The sequence below is a fragment of the Pongo pygmaeus genome, chromosome 1 (assembly GCF_028885625.2).
Source record: "Pongo pygmaeus isolate AG05252 chromosome 1, NHGRI_mPonPyg2-v2.0_pri, whole genome shotgun sequence".
Taxonomy (NCBI): domain Eukaryota; kingdom Metazoa; phylum Chordata; class Mammalia; order Primates; family Hominidae; genus Pongo; species Pongo pygmaeus.
In genome coordinates, this window is record NC_072373.2 from 69,569,594 (window position 1) to 69,588,415 (window position 18,822).

At 37.3% G+C, this 18,822-nt stretch overlaps 1 protein-coding gene across 15 annotated transcripts in view; it reads left to right on the forward strand.

Annotated features, from left to right (window-relative positions):
• Window positions 1-18,822, forward strand: part of ACBD6 (acyl-CoA binding domain containing 6) — a 248,709-nt gene that overhangs the window by 196,096 nt on the left and 33,791 nt on the right. For all 15 annotated transcript variants that reach the window (XR_010123589.1, XR_010123579.1, XR_010123599.1 and 12 more), the window contains exon 7: window positions 5,250-5,280. Coding sequence is in view for 3 of the 15 variants with exons in the window: in XM_054475506.2 (XP_054331481.1) it covers window positions 5,250-5,280 (31 nt within the window). In the remaining 12 variants the exon portion in view is untranslated. The remainder of the gene's footprint in view (window positions 1-5,249; window positions 5,281-18,822) is intronic.

Below are 18,822 nucleotides of genomic sequence, written 5' to 3' on the forward strand. Positions count from 1 at the left end.
TCTGCTTCCTCTCCCTCAATTCAAATAAAAGAAATATAGGGACTATAAAATAAGTCAATTTAAAATGTTCAAATATATCAAAGAGGAATTTTTTAAACATGAGAAAAGGGCAAGATTTTATCTTTAAAATGTTGAGGGACAGTTTCCAGGTAGAGCAGGGAGCATTCACAGCTATGGGAGTCCAGATAAATATTCTTTTTTTTTTCTTTCTTTCTTTTTTATTGGGGTGGGGGCCGGAGATGGAATCTTACTCTGTCACCCAGGCTGGAGTGCAGTGGTGCTATCTCAGCTCACTGCACCCTCCATCTCGTGGGTTCAAGCAATCTCGAGTAGCTGGGGCTACAGGCACACGCCACCACGCCTGGCTAATTTTTTGTATTTTAGTAGAGACAGGGTTTCATCATGTTGCCCAGGCTGGCCTGGAACTGCTGAGCTCAGGCAATCCGCCCACCTTGGCCTCCCAAAGTGCCAGGATTACAGGCATGAGCCACCGCTCCAGGCCCCAGATAAGTATTCTTATAGGAATTGGCAGTCACAAAATTGGGAAGAGAAGGTATTGGGAGAGAGATGAGCAAGGCTTGGTTCGTGAATTGCCTTGCATTCTGGGTTAGTGAAGACTCTTGTTTACAAGTGACAAAAAGATCACACTTGTCTAGGGAGTATTTTGCTGTTATTGGCTTACCTAACCAAGAAAAAATATTGTTGAAATGACAAGAACCAGAGACCCTCATTCTCTCTCCATGTCTCACCACTACTTTTTTCTTTGTGAATACTTATTCCCTTCTACTGCAGACTGATTTTCACCCCAAAGTAGAGAACATTGCCACTTGCAGTTTTTGGCTCATACCCTTTTCTAATTTTCTTTCTTTTTTATTATGGTAAAATATATGTGGAATTTACCATTTTAACCATTTTTACATGTACAGTTCAGTGGCATTAAGTACATTCACATTATTGTGCAGTTATCACCACTATTCATCTCCAGAACTTTTCCACCATCCCAAACTGAAACTCTGTACCCATTAGACAAGAACTCCCCATGCTACCCTTCTCTCTGCCCCTGGTAACCACTATTCTATTTCATGTTCCTATGAATTTGACTATTCTAGGTATCTCATATAAATGGAATCACACAATATTTGTCCTTTTGTGTCTACCTGCTTTGACCACACTCTCTTTTTTAAAATTGACACATAATAATTGTACATATTTATAGGGTTGCACCCTTTACTTTTGATCAGAGAGGAAAGAACCTTCTGTGTGCACACACTTCTATCTTATAGCTCCATTTTGAAAAATTTTGAAAGAAAACTAATTGGCTTGGCTTGAGTAACTTGCATACTTTCAGACAAGGAAGATGGCCAGTGCTGTGATTTGCCCATTTTGGATTGCGTGACCACCTTAGTATCTTCCCCAGTTCTCTGTGTAAACATACCTTCTTATAGAGTCCTTTGTCCTTTCTTTTTTTTTTTTTTTTTTTTTTTTTTTTTTTTCAGTATTTCCACATGAATGTTTATTCAATCACATGGTGGTTACAGGTACTTACAACATAGGATTGTGACCCCTTGGTAAGTCAGGTTAGTAACGAAAGAAAGGGCAAATCCCACCAGGGATGACCTGCTATTCTTCTGAAAGCAGTCATTTTGCATTTTATACATAAATAATCAGATTATTTCTGGAGTATTTCCTCTAATTTATTAAAGGTATCACTCGGTTCTGCAAAAACATATTACAATGACCAATTGGGAAGCAATCTCAAACCAAGCAAGGCTAACATTTGGATGCTACCTATTAAACAAAGAAAATTTTAATTGCCCTTATTGCAATGATCTTTCATGATTTAATATTACTAATGCTACTATTATTCTAAATTTTTTTTTTTTTTATGTTGGGTAAGGATTTATTAAGTATGGGCCCATACTTTCTTTTTTTTTTTTCTTTTTATTTATTTATTTATTTATTTATTTATTTTCTTTTATTATTATTATTATTATACTTTAGGTTTTATGGTACATGTGCACAATGTGCAGGTAAGTTACATATGTATACATGTGCCATGCTGGTGCGCTGCACCCACCAACTCGTCATCTAGCATTAGGTATATCTCCTAATGCTATCCCTCCCCCCTCCCCCCACCCCACAACAGTCCCCGAAGTGTGATGTTCCCCTTCCTGTGTCCATGTGTTCTCATTGTTCAATTCCCACCTATGAGTGAGAATATGCGGTGTTTGGTTTTTTGTTCTTGCGATAGTTTACTGAGAATGATGATTTCCAATTTCATCCATGTCCCTACAAAGGACATGAACTCATCATTTTTTATGGCTGCATAGTATTCCATGGTGTATATGTGCCACATTTTCTTAATCCAGTCTATCATTGTTGGACATTTGGGTTGGTTCCAAGTCTTTGCTATTGTGAATAATGCCGCAATAAACATACGTGTGCATGTGTCTTTATAGCAGCATGATTTATAGTCCTTTGGGTATATACCCAGTAATGGGATGGCTGGGTCGAATGGAATTTCTACCTCTAGATCCCTGAGGAATCGCCACACTGACTTCCACAAGGGTTGAACTAGTTTACAGTCCCACCAACAGTGTAAAAGTGTTCCTATTTCTCCACATCCTCTCCAGCACCTGTTGTTTCCTGACTTTTTAATGATTGCCATTCTAACTGGTGTGAGATGGTATCTCATTGTGGTTTTGATTTGCATTTCTCTGATGGCCAGTGATGGTGAGCATTTTTTCATGTGTTTTTTGGCTGCATAAATGTCTTCTTTTGAGAAATGTCTGTTCATGTCCTTCGCCCACTTTTTGATGGGGTTGTTTGTTTTTTTCTTGTAAATTTGTTGGAGTTCATTGTAGATTCTGGATATTAGCCCTTTGTCAGATGAGTAGGTTGCGAAAATTTTCTCCCATTTTGTAGGTTGCCTGTTCACTCTGATGGTAGTTTCTTTTGCTGTGCAGAAGCTCTTGAGTTTAATTAGATCCCATTTGTCAATTTTGGCTTTTGTTGCCATTGCTTTTGGTGTTTGTCCTCTAAAATAGCACCCCCATCAGTCTAGTGTCTTACTCTGTTTTGATTGTTTTCCAGCGTACTCATCACTTCCTAGTATTAAATATATTTATTTGCTTATTGATTCCCTAGCCACTACAACATAAGATTTATAACATTAGAGACCTTCTCTGTCTCATTCATCTCATTGTTTCCAGTGCCTAGAACAGTGACTGGAACATAATTGGAGCTCAGTAACTATTTTTAATTAATTAATTAGAAATTGAGGTAGAGATATAGATTTAGTATTCACTGGTAAATGTGATTAAAAGAAATTGATTATGCTTTCTTCCACCTCCATAGTCAAGATGAAGAATTAGAAATTGAAAGGAAATGAACTTTAAGTGTATATGAACACAGTGATTAAACATGAAAGTTATGCACAAATAGTGAAAGAACTATGCTTTCTAAAGATATATAATTGTGGAAAATACAACCTTGCCTGATGGATGCCTAAGTAGAATCCTGAAATTGCAGTAGATTAAGCTCTTTCTGAAATTGCTTCCTAATGCAGGACATTCACATTTAAACTATAAATGTGAATGTATAAACCCATCAGGAGTTTGCATGTATGTGTGTGTGTGTGCGTGCGCTCACGCACACACACACACTTTCATTGATTAACATTGGAAGCTGACAAATATAGATATGAGTCTTCAGCCATAATGGTCAGTACTGTTCTTTTGAAATTGCCCTTAGCTTTCCCAGTCAAGACAACATTCTCTGGAGCAGAACTTCACATTGTCAGGCTGCCCTGCATAAGAATCACTCAGATACTATTCACTATAGCTGCTTTAGCTCTCTTCCTCTACCTGTCCTTAATCTCAAGGGCAGGGCAAGTCAAAGGGGAGCAAGATAAAGGCTGTATCTAAAAAGACAAGGAAAAAAAGTAGGCAAAAGTGATGTCCTGTGCTTCCTGACTTTTTCATGCTGCTTTCCATCTTTTACTTAGAGTTTATTATCTTTATGATGCTTCCTGGACATCCCAAACTTAGCCATAGTTGCATCTTAGCCAAGTGTACCCTACCCCGACTCCCTTCTAAAATTACTTCTTTCATATCTCCTCTCACCCGTGTAATAAGCACCTTACCTCCAAATCCAATCAGACCTTCATTCCATAGTAGGAAAACAAACTACATTGCCTCAAGGTTGTCCCCCTGCCATGACTTTTTTCTTACTACCTATCTGAACCATAAAATAAGTTCTCTATGGCAGCTTCTTGCTTTTCTTTCTAGGAGGTGAATAGGGAGACCCATTGCCAAAAAGTTCCAGAGCCAACCTCCACCCCTACATTCAGCTGTTAGGAAGTGGGAAAAGCAGATATGAGTACCCAAGAATAGTTTGGCCGGCATAACATCACCCTTCCAAGTTATTCAGATTAACAGTTTCACATTTATTCTCAATTACCAGGGGCATGATGGCCATGCATATTACAAAGTGCTTATGAAGTTAATTACTAAATTCTACTTTTCACTTGTGTACTTTGATTATTTGTTGCTCATGTAATGTGATTAGCTGCTCTCAATTTAAGAGGTGGCATTGCTAAAAAGTACTCAACTGCACTACAATTAATAGTATATATAGTTTTCTTGGTTTTAAAGGAAAATAACTGAACTGTTGGAATTTCCTAAGTATTCTATGGCAACTTTTGGCTTTCTTAACAACTTCTGGGACTTTGTATGCTTTGAAATCACATTACTTTATGATATTTGATCTGGTTATGAAACCGAGTGTTATTAGCCTGGAATTTGTGAGTCTTTGAAAAGGGATAAAAAGCTATCCACTATAAATCACAGACTCGCTAGATAGATTTGGGGACAAGCTTAGGAAGAAAAAAATCCTAATACTGGCCAAGATAAATGAGATATAGTGTCAATTTTTCTGCCACAAACTAGGTAACCAAACTGCCTCACTTTAAGAATTCCTCTTTGGATTATTACCTGCAGATATCTGGAGTAACTGGTCATCCTGTTACTCCATTGTAGCTGCTACAGTGCACAAGTTATCATTCTTTATTCTTCAGGATGGTGAGCTTGGTTAAAAGTTACTGTGAAGCTCAGATAACTGACTTCTTTTCCTAAGTCTGATAAACCTATGGAACTTTGGTATATCAGATAAATTTGCTACAGTTTATGTACTTTCATACTTTTGCAATTACTTAGACTTCTAAAATGTATTATTTGTTTCTTTTATAGGACAATGAAGGCCAAACAGCTCTACATTATGGTAAGAAGTTTCTAAATTATTAAATAATCATATTTGAACATATTCTCTATTTGTTTATTTCAACTTTGTCCATTCCTATATAGTGCTTAGATAGGTACCTGGCAGCTAGCAGAGATACAATAACTTTTTGTTTAAAAAATGTATTAGGCCAGGCGTGGTGGCTCACGCCTGTAATCCCAGCACTTTGGGAGGCTGAGGCGGGCGGATCACTTGAGGTCGGGAGTTCAAGACCAGCCTGGCCAACATGCTGAAACCCTGTCTCTACTAAAAATACAAAAATTAGCCAGGGCTGATGGCGGGCGCCTGTAATCCCAGCTACTCAGGAGGCTGAGGCAGGAGAATCACTTGAATCTGGGAGGTGGAGGTTGCAGTGAGCCGAGATTGCACCACTGTACTCCAGCCTGGGTGACAGAATAAGACTCCATCTCAAAAAAAAAAAATTAATGACTTAGTAAGTTGAAGATATATTAAAATTCTTATGGTCACATTTATAATAAATTCTTTCTATACTAGCAACAGAAATAGAGACCGCTCCAGCCCCCCTTTGAAAATTCATTATTTCATTCTTAGTTCTATTAATGAGTGACAAGAAAGATGTTAAAATCATGGTCACTGTAAAATCTAGCATCTCCCCTACAAGAAATATTTTCTTGATCTAATTGAAGAAAAAGAAATTTTATTTTTAAACTAATTTATCCTACTAACTGATTAGCTTAAGTAATCTGTAAAATAGAAAAAAAAATCTGTAAGATGGAAATAATATGGCTCTTAAAGAGCTGCTTGGTAAATTCAGTGAGATAAAAGATATTACAGTATTTTGTAAAATGTAAAGTCCTAGTAAATATGATTTAAAGATTCTGTGTAGAGTTGGGCGCAGTGGTGCACGTCTGTAGTCCCAGCTACCAGGAGGCTGAGGCAGGAGGATCACTCAAATCCAGGAGTTTGAGGCCAGCCTGAGCAACACAGACCCTGTCTCCAAAGAAAAAAGATTCTATTTGGGTGTGAATATGGCTGAATGAAAGACAGCCATCAGTATTTACACCAGATTATGGATCAAGCTTTTGGGAAGGAATACACTTGCCAGTCTTGGCAACCTTAGACTGCGATTCAGTAACAAGTGGCTCAGATGACCCTGGACACTTTTTTCTATGGCTTTGGACTTTAAATTTGCACTCAAGTGTTCAAAAATCCCAAGCTAAAAAATCAACTAAGGTATTTCAAGCTGATAGTGTCTCTGGGATGCTTGGCGGAAACAAAAGCAAAATCATTCTGGAGGGATAATGCTGGAGAAACCTCGCTGTGCTATCTAGGAGTCTTAACGTATTGGACTAGCTATTATACTACCTACATATGTCAGCCTAATAATTGAGGTTGAAATGTCTGTCACCAGCTGCCAGCCTCAACTCACTCATGAGTTTGTCTAGCATAACTGGTTACCAAAACCAGCAGGAGAAAGGAAAATTGTGAGTCAGTCTTACTTTTGAGCATAGATGCAAAAATCTGAAATAAAATATTAGCAAATGAAATCCATCAACATATTTTTAAAAGAAAGAAAGATATGTGCTGACCAAGTTGGGTTCATCCCAGGAATTCAAGGATGACGTAACATTTAAAAAATCTATTAATGTAACCTTCCACATCAGCAAATTAGGTAAAAAACCGTATGATCAAATCAAATGCAGAAAAAAGCATTTGAGGACATTCAACACTCATTTTAAGAGTCGTAGAGAAAAGTAGTTAAGCCTGCTCATAAGCCAGACTTCTGGGTTCAAATTCTAGTTCTACCCCTGACCTTGGATAAAATACTTAACTTACACTGTACCTCAGTTTACTTATGATGAAATAGGGATGGTAACTTCAGAGATTTGTTATAATGAGTTAATCTGTGTAAAGTGCTTGGAACAGTGTCTGACACCTGGCATATACTCAATAAATGTTAGTTAATTATTTTTATGATAAAAGCTCTTAAACTAGGAATAGAAGGAGACTTCTATGGCCTGATTTACTTATCAGAAACCCAGAGCAAACATTATTATTAAAGATGGAATATGTGAAGCATTTTCTTTAAAATCCGAAACAAGAAAAACATGTATACCATAACTGTGTCTCTTCAATACTGTATTAGAATTGTAGATAACACAAAATGAAAAACAAAATAAATAAAAGGTACATGAGATGGATAAAACAAAATCATCATCATTATCAAACAATACAGTTAGCTACATAGAAATCCAAGAAACTCTACAAATTATGAAAACTATACAATTTAGTAAGGATGCCGAATGCATTAGTTTTTTTAAGTTTATTCTTAAGCATTATTGTAAAAAGCTAAAAAAAAATTTTAAATTTTTCCAATATTATTTACAATAGCAACAAAATCTTAGGACTCAGCCTAACAAAAGGCATGTAAAACCTTCATAGAAAAAAATATAATTTTTAAAAGACATTTTTAAAGGACCTAAGTAGAAGGAGAAATAATCCATGTTAATGAATAGGAAGACTCGATTTCATAAAGATCATTTCTGCCAAGTCAAACTACAAATTCAGAGAATTTTCATAAGAATTCCAGCAGATACTTTGTGGAATTTAACAAGCTTGCCCTAAAATTCATATGGAAGATAAAGGAGCCAGGAATATCTAAGGCAATTTGAAGAAAAACAAGAAAGAAGGACTTGTTCTTCCAAATATCAAGATGTTATCTTACAGCTATAGTAATGAAGGCAGAGACTGACTTCCAACATGACAATGTGAGAAGCTCCACTGATATGCTCTCTTGTCAAACTGGTGAAAATTGTTTTTGAAACTGTAGACATTTAATAGCTTCTGGAAATGGTACTAAGGACAAAAAGCAAATGAAGAGACATCTATTCAAGAAAATCTACAAAAATTTGGTAAGAAGGAAAACTTTGTGATATTTGAACCAAGATCACTCCCTCCTTTCTGTCTTCCCAGGTCAGCGATGTGGAGACTCCATTCCACAATGCTTTAGCCAGGAACACAGAGCTCCCTCTCCTCCCAGCTGCTATTCAGAGGGCTTTCTTCCTGGGAGAAGCAGGACAAACATTTTCCACCTTGCCTCCAGCTACCTTTTGCTAAGGCAGTCCTGGGCAAATACGGTCCCAACTACTTGAGAGGCTGAGGTGGGAAAATCACTTGAGTCCAGGAGTTGGAGGCTGCAGTGAGTCATGATTATGCCACTGCACTCCAGCTTGGTTGACAGAGTAAGACCCTGTCTCAAAAAAAAAAAAAAAAAAGTAAAAGTGAAAAAGAAAGAACTATGAATAGTCTGAGATTGTATTTTGCTTACAAGCTAGCAAGTTAGCCTGACAGTTTGATGGTTGCTGGCAAAAGACACAAAACTTTTGGATGAGAGACGAAAGACTTTATTATCCGTGACACAGCAAGCAGCATGAGCTTCATGTTTTTGTCATTTCCTCTTGCCTCCAAAGTCCCATCAGAGCGATGCAGAAAGGCCCACGTAGATACTGCGCACACCGTGTGTCATGGCTTAGGAATCCTAATCTTAGGGAGCTCTGATCTTTTATAATGGGCTGCAAGCAAACCTTTGTTCAGGAGGAGGTATTATGTTTATTATTCTGGATGGTAAACAAACCTGCCCTCTGTTCTGGAAAGAAACACTATCTCTGTTGTCAAATCTGTTCATTACACAAACATCCTTGAAAGTTAGTCTAAAACAAAAGCTGTCTTATGTCTTCTGCACGTCTTACCTTTGTACAAAAGACGTGCAGAAACGCGAGAGACCCTTCAAGAATTGTCTCCCAACAATAATTAATTGGGGAATGCAGATTAAAACATTTAGATACAACTTCATACTGATCAGATTGGCAACATGTAAATGTCTACAAATATTAATATTAGGCTGTATAACAACAAGAATTCTCATACATTGCTGATGAGAGTGTCAACTGTTACAGCCACTTTGAGATCAGCTTAGTAAGATTTAGTAAAGTTGAAGGTACACATACTCTACAACCCGGTAATTCTGGTTCTAGATATATACCAGAGAAAAACTCCTGAACATGTGGATAATGAAACATGATTTAGAACATTTATTGCAGCATATTTGTAGTAGTCAACAACTTGTTTTATTAGCCTCTCTATTCCTCTGCATGCCATGCTTGTAATATTTGTTAATTAAAATTGCACATATATACATATATGCACATACAAATACATATTTTATGGTATCAAATGCCTTTGAAAGAACCATTAAAATGAGCATATAAAATAGTAAAATAATAAACTATTTAATCTGTAAGCCCCTGTCTATAAATAGCCCTCTGGTAGGGTTTGTTTGTTTGTTTGTTTGTTTGTGAGTCAGTGTCTCACCCTTGTTGCCCAGGCTAGAGTGTAGTGGCGCAATCATGGCTCACTGCAACCTTGAACTCCTGTGCTTGAGCAATCCTTCTGCCTCAGCCTCCCAAGCAGCTGGGACTACAGGCATGCACCACCACACCTGGCTAAGTTATTTTATTTTTGTTGAGACAGGATCTAGCCCAGGCTGGTCTCAAATTCTTGGCCTCCAGCAATTTTCCCACATCAAGTCTCCCAAAACATATGTAGTAGTTATTTTTTTTATAAATGAGGAAACCAAAACTCAAAGAGATTAACAAGCTTGCCTAAGGGAACTGGAAATTCAAACCCATGTGTCTATATTTACTAGGAAAAGACAGAAAAATTAATGCTTTCCCATACCTCCCTCCACAGCATTCACATCACTTACTCCTCAAACATGTTTATGTAGTATTTCTGTCATATGATTCCTCTTGTATTATCAAGAGCTGGCTGTTCTAAACCCTAATTTTCCACCCAGAAAAAATTTGTCTCAGCCACCCCCACAGCTATGATGGCAATCTGGAATAACCAGGCTTAAGTCAAATAACCGGAGAGTCAAAAAAGAGGAAAAATAAACTCTTCACAGTGGTTGTGAGGCCTTCAGCACAAAATTCAAGGCTACTCATTTTTCCTGATGCCTTGCTTCAAGATGCCAGCCTTCTTTTACTCCAAAATATTTGCCCTACAGTCTAGAGTTCACTGCTCTGCTTATAAAGACAACCACTGCCAGTGCACCCACATGCCCTGCTGAATCAGCTCTTATTTCCATCCCCTTATTCCTTCTTTCATTTCCTCATTCACGTGTTTTTCAGTGCCTTCTCTGTGGCATGTTCTGTGTTTTCCTTTTATTTCTCCTTTCCAGAAACTGTAGCAACAGCTAAACCAGATTGAATGTGCCCTTGAGAATTTAGATGAGTCACTCTGTCATCCCTAGTTAACCATTAGGAGTGAATGCCTTTATGGATGTAGGAATGTGTCCATTTAAGTTTGATATATTTAAAATGCATTTATTTTATTATTTTTTCTTTTTTTTATTTCTTTATCATTATTATTATTATTATTATTATTATTATTATTATACTTTACGTTTTATGGTACATGTGCGCTATGTGCAGGTAAGTTACATATGTATACATGTGCCATGCTGGTGCGCTGCACCCACTAACTCGTCATCTAGCATTAGGTATATCTCCCAGTGCTATCCCTCCCTCCTCCCCCACCACACAACAGTCCCCGAAGTGTGATGTTCCCCTTCCTGTGTCCATGTGTTCTCATTGTTCAATTCCCACCTATGAGTGAGAATATGTAGTGTTTGGTTTTTTGTTCTTGCGATAGTTTACTGAGAATGATGATTTCCAATTTCATCCATGTCCCTACAAAGGACATGAACTCATCATTTTTTATGGCTGCATAGTATTCCATGGTGTATATGTGCCACATTTTCTTAATCCAGTCTATCATTGTTGGACATTTGGCTTGGTTCCAAGTCTTTGCTATTGTGAATAATGCCGCAATAAACATACGTGTGCATGTGTCTTTATAGCAGCATGATTTATAGTCCTTTGGGTATATACCCAGTAATGGGATGGCTGGGTCGAATGGAATTTCTAGTTCTAGATCCCTGAGGAATCACCACACTGACTTCCACAAGGGTTGAACTAGTTTACACTCCCACCAACAGTGTAAAAGTGTTCCTATTTCTCCACATCCTCTCCAGCACCTGTTGTTTCCTGACTTTTTAATGATTGCCATTCTAACTGGTGTGAGATGGTATCTCATTGTGGTTTTGATTTGCATTTCTCTGATGGCCAGTGATGGTGAGCATTTTTTCATGTTTTTTTTGACTGCATAAATGTCTTCTTTTGAGAAGTGTCTGTTCATGTCCTTCGCCCACTTTTTGATGGGGTTGTTTGTTTTTTTCTTGTAAATTTGTTTGAGTTCATTGTAGATTCTGGATATTAGCCCTTTGTCAGATGAGTAGGTTGCGAAAATTTTCTCCCATTCTGTAGGTTGCCTGTTCACTCTGATGGTAGTTTGCTTTGCTGTGCAGAAGCTCTTGAGTTTAATTAGATCCCATTTGTCAATTTTGGCTTTTGTTGCCATTGCTTTTGGTGTTTTAGACATGAAGTCCTTGCCCATGCCTATGTCCTGAATGGTAATGCCTAGGTTTTCTTCTAGGGTTTTTATGGTTTTAGGTCTAACGTTTAAGTCTTTAATCCATCTTGAATTGATTTTTGTATAAGGTGTAAGGAAGGGATCCAGTTTCAGCTTTCTACATATGGCTAGCCAGTTTTCCCAGCACCATTTATTAAATAGGGAATCCTTTCCCCATTTCTTGTTTTTGTCAGGTTTGTCAAAGATCAGATAGTTGTAGATATGTGGCATTATTTCTGAGGGCTCTGTTCTGTTCCATTGATCTATATCTCTGTTTTGGTACCAGTACCATGCTGTTTTGGTTACTGTAGCCTTGTAGTATAGTTTGAAGTCAGGTAGTGTGATGCCTCCAGCTTTGTTCTTTTGGCTTAGGATTGACTTGGCGATGCGGGTTCTTTTTTGGCTCCATATGAACTTTAAAGTAGTTTTTTCCAATTCTGTGAAGAAAGTCATTGGTAGCTTGATGGGGATGGCATTGAATCTGTAAATTACCTTGGGAAGGATGGCCATTTTCACGATATTGATTCTTCCTACCCATGAGCATGGAATGTTCTTCCATTTGTTTGTATCCTCTTTTATTTCATTGAGCAGTGGTTTGTAGTTCTCCTTGAATAGGTCCTTCACGTCCCTTGTAAGTTGGATTCCTAAGTATTTTATTCTCTTTGAAGCAATTGTGAATGGGAGTTCACTCATGATTTGGCTCTCTGTTTGTCTGTATTGGTGTATAAGAATGCTTGTGATTTTTGTACATTGATTTTGTATCCTGAGACTTTGCTGAAGTTGCTTATCAGCTTGAGGAGATTTTGGGCTGAGACAATGGGGTTTGCTAGATATACAATCATGTCATCTGCAAACAGGGACAATTTGACTTCCTCTTTTCCTAATTGAATACCCTTTATTTCCTTCTCCTGCCTGATTGCCCTGGCCAGGACTTCCAACACTATGTTGAATAGGAGTGGTGAAAGAGGGCATCCCTGTCTTGTGCCAGTTTCAAAGGGAATGCTTCCAGGTTTTGCCTATTCAGTATGATATTGGCTGTGAGTTTGTCATAGATAGCTCTTATTATTTTGAGATACGTCCCATCAATACCTAATTTATTGAGAGTTTTTAGCATGAAGCATTGTTGAATTTTGTCAAAGGCCTTTTCTGCATCTACTGAGATAATCATATGGTTTTTGTCTTTGGTTCTGGATACGTTTATTGATTTGCGTATGTTGAACCAGCCTTGCATCCCAGGGATGAAGCCCACTTAATCCCTGGATAAGCTTCTTGATGTCCTGCTGGATTCAATTTACCAGTATTTTATTGAGGATTTTTGCATCGATATTCATCAGGAATATTGGTCTAAAATTCTCTTTTTTTGTTGTGTCTCTACCAGGCTTTGGTATCAGGATGATGCTGGCCTCATAAAGTGAGTTAGGGAGGATTCCCTCTTTTTCCATTGGTTGGAATAGTTTCAGAAGGAATGGTACCAGCTCCTCCTTGTACCTCTGGTAGAATTCGGCTGTGAATCCGTCTGGTCCTGGACTTTTTTTGGTTGGTGAGCTATTAATTATTGCCTCAATTTCAGAGCCTGTTATTGGTCTATTCAGAGATTCAACAACTTCTTGGTTTAGTCTTGGGAGGGTGTATGTGTCGAGGAATTTATCCATTTCTTCTAGATTTTCTAGTTTATTTGCATAGAGATGTTTATAGTATTCTCTGATGGTAGTTTGTATTTCTGTGGGATTGGTGGTGATGTCCCCTTTATCATTTTTTATTGCGTCTATTTGATTCTTCTCTCTTTTCTTGTTTATTAGTCTTGCTAGCGGTCTATCAATTTTGTTGATCTTTTCAAAAAACCAGCTCCTGGATTCATTAATTTTTTGAAGGGTTTTTTGTGTCTCTATTTCCCTCAGTTCTGCTCTTATCTTAGTTATTTCTTGCCTTCTGCTAGCTTTTGAATGTGTTTGCTCTTGCTTCTCTAGTTCTTTTAATTGTGATGTTAGGGTGTCAATTTTAGATCTTTCCTGCTTTCTCTTGTGGCCATTTAGTGCTATAAATTTCCCTGTACACACTGCTTTGAATGTGTCCCAGAGATTCTGGTATGTTGTGTCTTTGTTCTCGTTGGTTTCAAAGAACATCTTTATTTCTGCCTTCATTTCATTATGTACCCAGTAGTCATTCAGGAGCAGGTTGTTCAGTTTGCATGTAGTTGAGCAGTTTTGAGTGAGTTTCTTAATCATGAGTTCTAGTTTGATTGCACTGTGGTCTGAGAGACAGTTTGTTATAATTTCTGTTCTTTTACATTTGCTGAGGAGTGCTTCATTTCCAACTATGTGATCAATTTTGGAATAAGTGCAGTGTGGTGCTGAGAAGAATGTATATTCTGTTGATTTGGGGTGGAGAGTTCTGTAGATGTCTATTAGGTCCACTTGGTGCAGAGCTGAGTTCAATTCCTGGATATCCTTGTTAACTTTCTGTCTCGTTGATCTGTCTAATGTTGACAGTGGGGTGTTAAAATCTCCCGTTATTATTGTGTGGGAGTCTAAGTCTCTTTCTAGGTCTCTAAGGACTTGCATAGGCTCAAAATAAAGGGATGGAGGAAGATCTACCAAGCAAATGGAAAACAAAAAAAGGCAGGGTTTGCAATCCTAGTCTCTGATAAAGCAGACTTTAAACCAACAAAGATCAAAAGAGACAAAGAAGGCCATTACATAATAGTAAAGGGATCAATTCAACAAGAAGAGCTAACTATCCTAAATATATAGGCACCCAATACAGGAGCACCCAGATTCATATGCAGGTTTTTTTTTAAATGAATATATTGGAAAATATTTTGGAGATCTGCGACAACTTGAAAAAAACTCAATTTTGCAGCCTAGAAATATCAAAAAATTAAGGAAAAGTTACATGTCATGAATGCATAAAATATATGTGGATACTAGTCTATTTCATCATTTACCATCATAAAGTATACACAAATCTATTTTTTTTAATTATACTCTAAGTTCTAGGGTACATGTGCACAAGGTGCAGGTTTGTTACATATGTGCCATGTTTGTGTGCTGCACCCATTAACTCGTCATTTACATTAGGTATATCTCCTAATGCTATCCCTCCACCCTCCGTACTCACAAATCTATTATAAAAAGTTAAAATTTATCAAAACTTATACACACAAACACAGACCATTCATGGCACCAAAGCTGAGAAAAGTGTAAACGATTGTAAAGATGCAATATTAAATCATAACTGCATAAAATTAACTGTAGTACATACTGTTCTGTAGTAATTTTGTATATACCTCCTGTTGCTATTACAGTGAGCTCAAGTGTTGCCAGTCTGTGCTTAAAGTGCCAGGTGATGCTGGTCATCTCTACGTGAGCAGTTTGTCCCTCCAGTAAATTGTGTATCACAGTAAAAAAGTGATCTCACAGTTCTTGTGTATTTTTTGTGTTTAGTACACTACCATAAACCTTGAATAACACAAGGGGGCCCATACAAAATGCCACTAGTGATGCTGGAAGTGTTCCCGAGAAGGAAAGTATGACATTATAAGAAAAAGTTAAGTTGCTTGATATGTACCATAGCTTGAGGTCTGCCACCGCAGTATCCACCATTTCAGACAGATGATTCATCTTGGAAACAGGCAACATAAACGTACAGCATCAATAAATACAGTACAGTACTATACATGTATTTTATCTTATGATTTTCTTAACATTTTCTATGGCTTATTATATTGTTAAGAAGACATATACAAAATGTGTGTTAACTGACAGTTTCTTTACTGGTAAGGCTACTAGTCAGCCATAGAATATTAGTAGTTAAGTTTTTGGAGAGTCAGCAGTTATATGTGGCTTTTCTAATTCATGTGGAGTTGGCACACCTAACCCCCATGTTGTTCGAGGCTCAACTGTATATGATTTTGGTACTCTTCTGTGTGCATTTTATACTCTTTAAAAAGTATACAGACACCAAAAAAGTCTAAACCCAGGCACATATACAGTAGTGGTGTTATTGTTTCTATGTAAAATCTCATTTAGCCTTTTCTACAAATGTTTGAGCTAGGTACTGCCTTCCCCCATTTTCAGATGAAAAACTACAGTTCAGAGATGTTACCTTGACAGGGTAATCCAAGCTGTAGGTTGCAGAGCCAAGACACTTGTATAGGTCTTCTGATTCTACATCCAGACCTCTTTTCACAATTTCATAAATAATTACAGTCCTGCTGTCTTTTTAAGGAAGACATTATTTTGTGGAAGATAATCTTTCATAGAAATGAAATTAAAGAAAATCTTTTCTTATTGGTTACCTTGGTCAGTGATTCAAAGCTAGTTTTCAAGACTGTACTTGGGAGTAAATGTATATCAATATTTCTGTCTATCTGTGTGCTTTTATCTTTTCATTTCTGTTCACCATGAGTTTATACATTAATAAAAATTATCCCTGATTCAGAAATCTTGCTTAAAATTGATTTAGAACTTCTGTTTCTCTCAGGTTGTATTAATCATCACGGAAAGAACAAAACAAATGCCATATATGTTAAAATCAAGATAATCAAATACTAAATATCCCTAGAAGTTCTGGCATTACAAATATATAAAACTAAAATATTCTGACAATTCAGGAATATTTAATAAAAATTACTATTTTAAGTTTAATTCGTAATCACTTCTAGGAGTGGGTTATTTTTAATTTATAATTTTTCACTAGGTCACTGGATTCTTGCCAGTTTTTAAGGTAGTCAAAACAGTCTTGCATGTAATAATAATAATGATTTATTAAGCACCTATTATATGCCAGAGAATCTGCTGGGCATATTTGTTATTCATTTAATCACTTAATATTATTTAACCCTTTTTATTTAGTGGGCAGTCAGTTACTATTTGTTGATTTTATTTTATTTCAGGACTCTTAACCTACTCTTGGAACTTTCATAAAACTATAAGTATCGTTAAATCCAGTGAGTGCAGACAATGTTGGGGATGTCTTTGGGGACTTAGCTATTTTTTTTATGAATTATGGTTGGGCTTGACAGCTGCCCTTGTGTTGACAGCTCTTCTGATTATAGCAGTTGTCAAACTCCATCCTTAAGCAGGTTGTAAATCCTGGCGGCTTCCAATTAAAACTGGGTCAGAGCCAATGCCAGGTTAACTAGAGGCCAGTATTCTACTACTGTACGTCCTTACTAGTTCATTCTAAATAGGCTTTGTGTGGCAGGATACTAAAACCCTTAAATACCTATATTTTACCTGGGGTTTTTTTTTTTTGAATCTTCAGATATTGGTCCTCCTGTTACTTCGTGATTAAACATGGTCCTTGCTGAAGAGTATATTGGTATAAGTGTGGTCTTACTTATAAATGGCCTGTTAGCCTTCCCCTCCTCTTCCTCCACTGGGAATACTAATATCATTGCATCTGTGTCTCCCAGGGGAAATCAAGGCTTTTCCTTGCACGTGCAGTCATGTGATTTCAGAGTGGGCAGGCTTTGTATCCTCATGAGCCCTCGGTCTTCCACGCAAAGCACCATCTGTTCTGTTACCTCCACACTGTTACAGGGCAGTGGGAGGAGGCATTAGAGTGAAAATAAATAAAATAAAAAAAGAAAGAAATTCATCATCAAAACCCTGAGGATTAATGGAGTCAGAAGGCCCACTGCTCTGAATGGAAATTCATCTTCACCTGTGCCAGTGTCAGGGCTGCCTCTATGGCACTTGACAAATAGAGGTTCCCAGGGTACCATAAATTCAGCAACTGTTCTAATCCCTATAGACTTGCTCAAGCTTTTCCGAGATGGGCTTATGACTGTTTTTGTATTTCCCAGCACATTGTGGGCACCAGTATATCCCCTCATTAATTTGGTAAAATATTAGCACCCTTTCCTCCTCATTTCTCTCTCATATTCTTTGCCTTTGTCTGTTTTGAAAGGGTGGGCAGAGTACACATTTCTGAAAGATGACTCTACATTATGACTTGTGTTTCACTGAAGATGCCAAAGGCAGAGAAATCAATTAACTAATGAATTTTGAGCAAAGAGTAAGTGCCCAGCATTATGCTAGATGGAGAAGAGAATACAAAAAGAAGCATATACTCAAGTAGTTCAGCATCTCATTGTGGGGTACAAAGCATATTTTTTCAACAACTATTTGTTGGGCAACTATATGTGCAACTCTGTGCTAACATAAACATAATGGATGCCTCTCAACAGTGAGTCTCCAACAGATACTGCAAGTGGCCTCCTCATATCGGGATAAGATGCACTCGTGTGGTTTAAAAGGACCCTTGTCCTTTAAGTTATTCAGTCTTATTCTTTTTTATCTATATAACTTCCTCATTGTTTATGCTGTCATGTAAGTCTGTCTTTGCATAACTTCCAGGCATTTATTAATAAAACTCCTTTCATATGAATGCCATATTTCTTGCTCTGAATTACTGTTTTGCCACCTTAAATTCCAAATTCATATCTCACATTATAGTTAGACCTGAGCTAAAATTTCATTCACATCTGTCAAGTTAGGGAATTATCATTAGCCTCGAGTAGCATTTTCATAGCTGGTTGACTAGAGTTCCCTAGATGTGGAACTTAAATTCTTAAGCTCCATACCTGGGTTGGTGCCCATAGATTATATCATATCTCACACTGGAATGGTCACATCATCATACAGCATAAATGTAATTAATGTCCCTTTGTCTGAGATGGCCATCTTTTGTGTCTTCAGCCATAGCACACATCTACTTAGCCCTGATCTTCTCGCATAACTGTTGGGTTGGAATTGAGCCAAGCATGATCTGACAGATCATGATGGTTATTATTGTGTATTATAGATTTATACAATGGGAAGTTTATTCCTGTGATACTGCTAAAGGTCCTATTTTTAAACCTAAGTGTTTCTTACAATAAGTTGAGACTAATAACTGCAGTGTAAAGGTTAAAGTAGCTAGTTCTATGCAGGATAAATAGCCTTTTTTTCACAGCTACTTGATATAAGGCAATGTGTCTTCAACTTTGTTGTATTTTATAAGAGATTGTCTTTCATTTTAATCCAA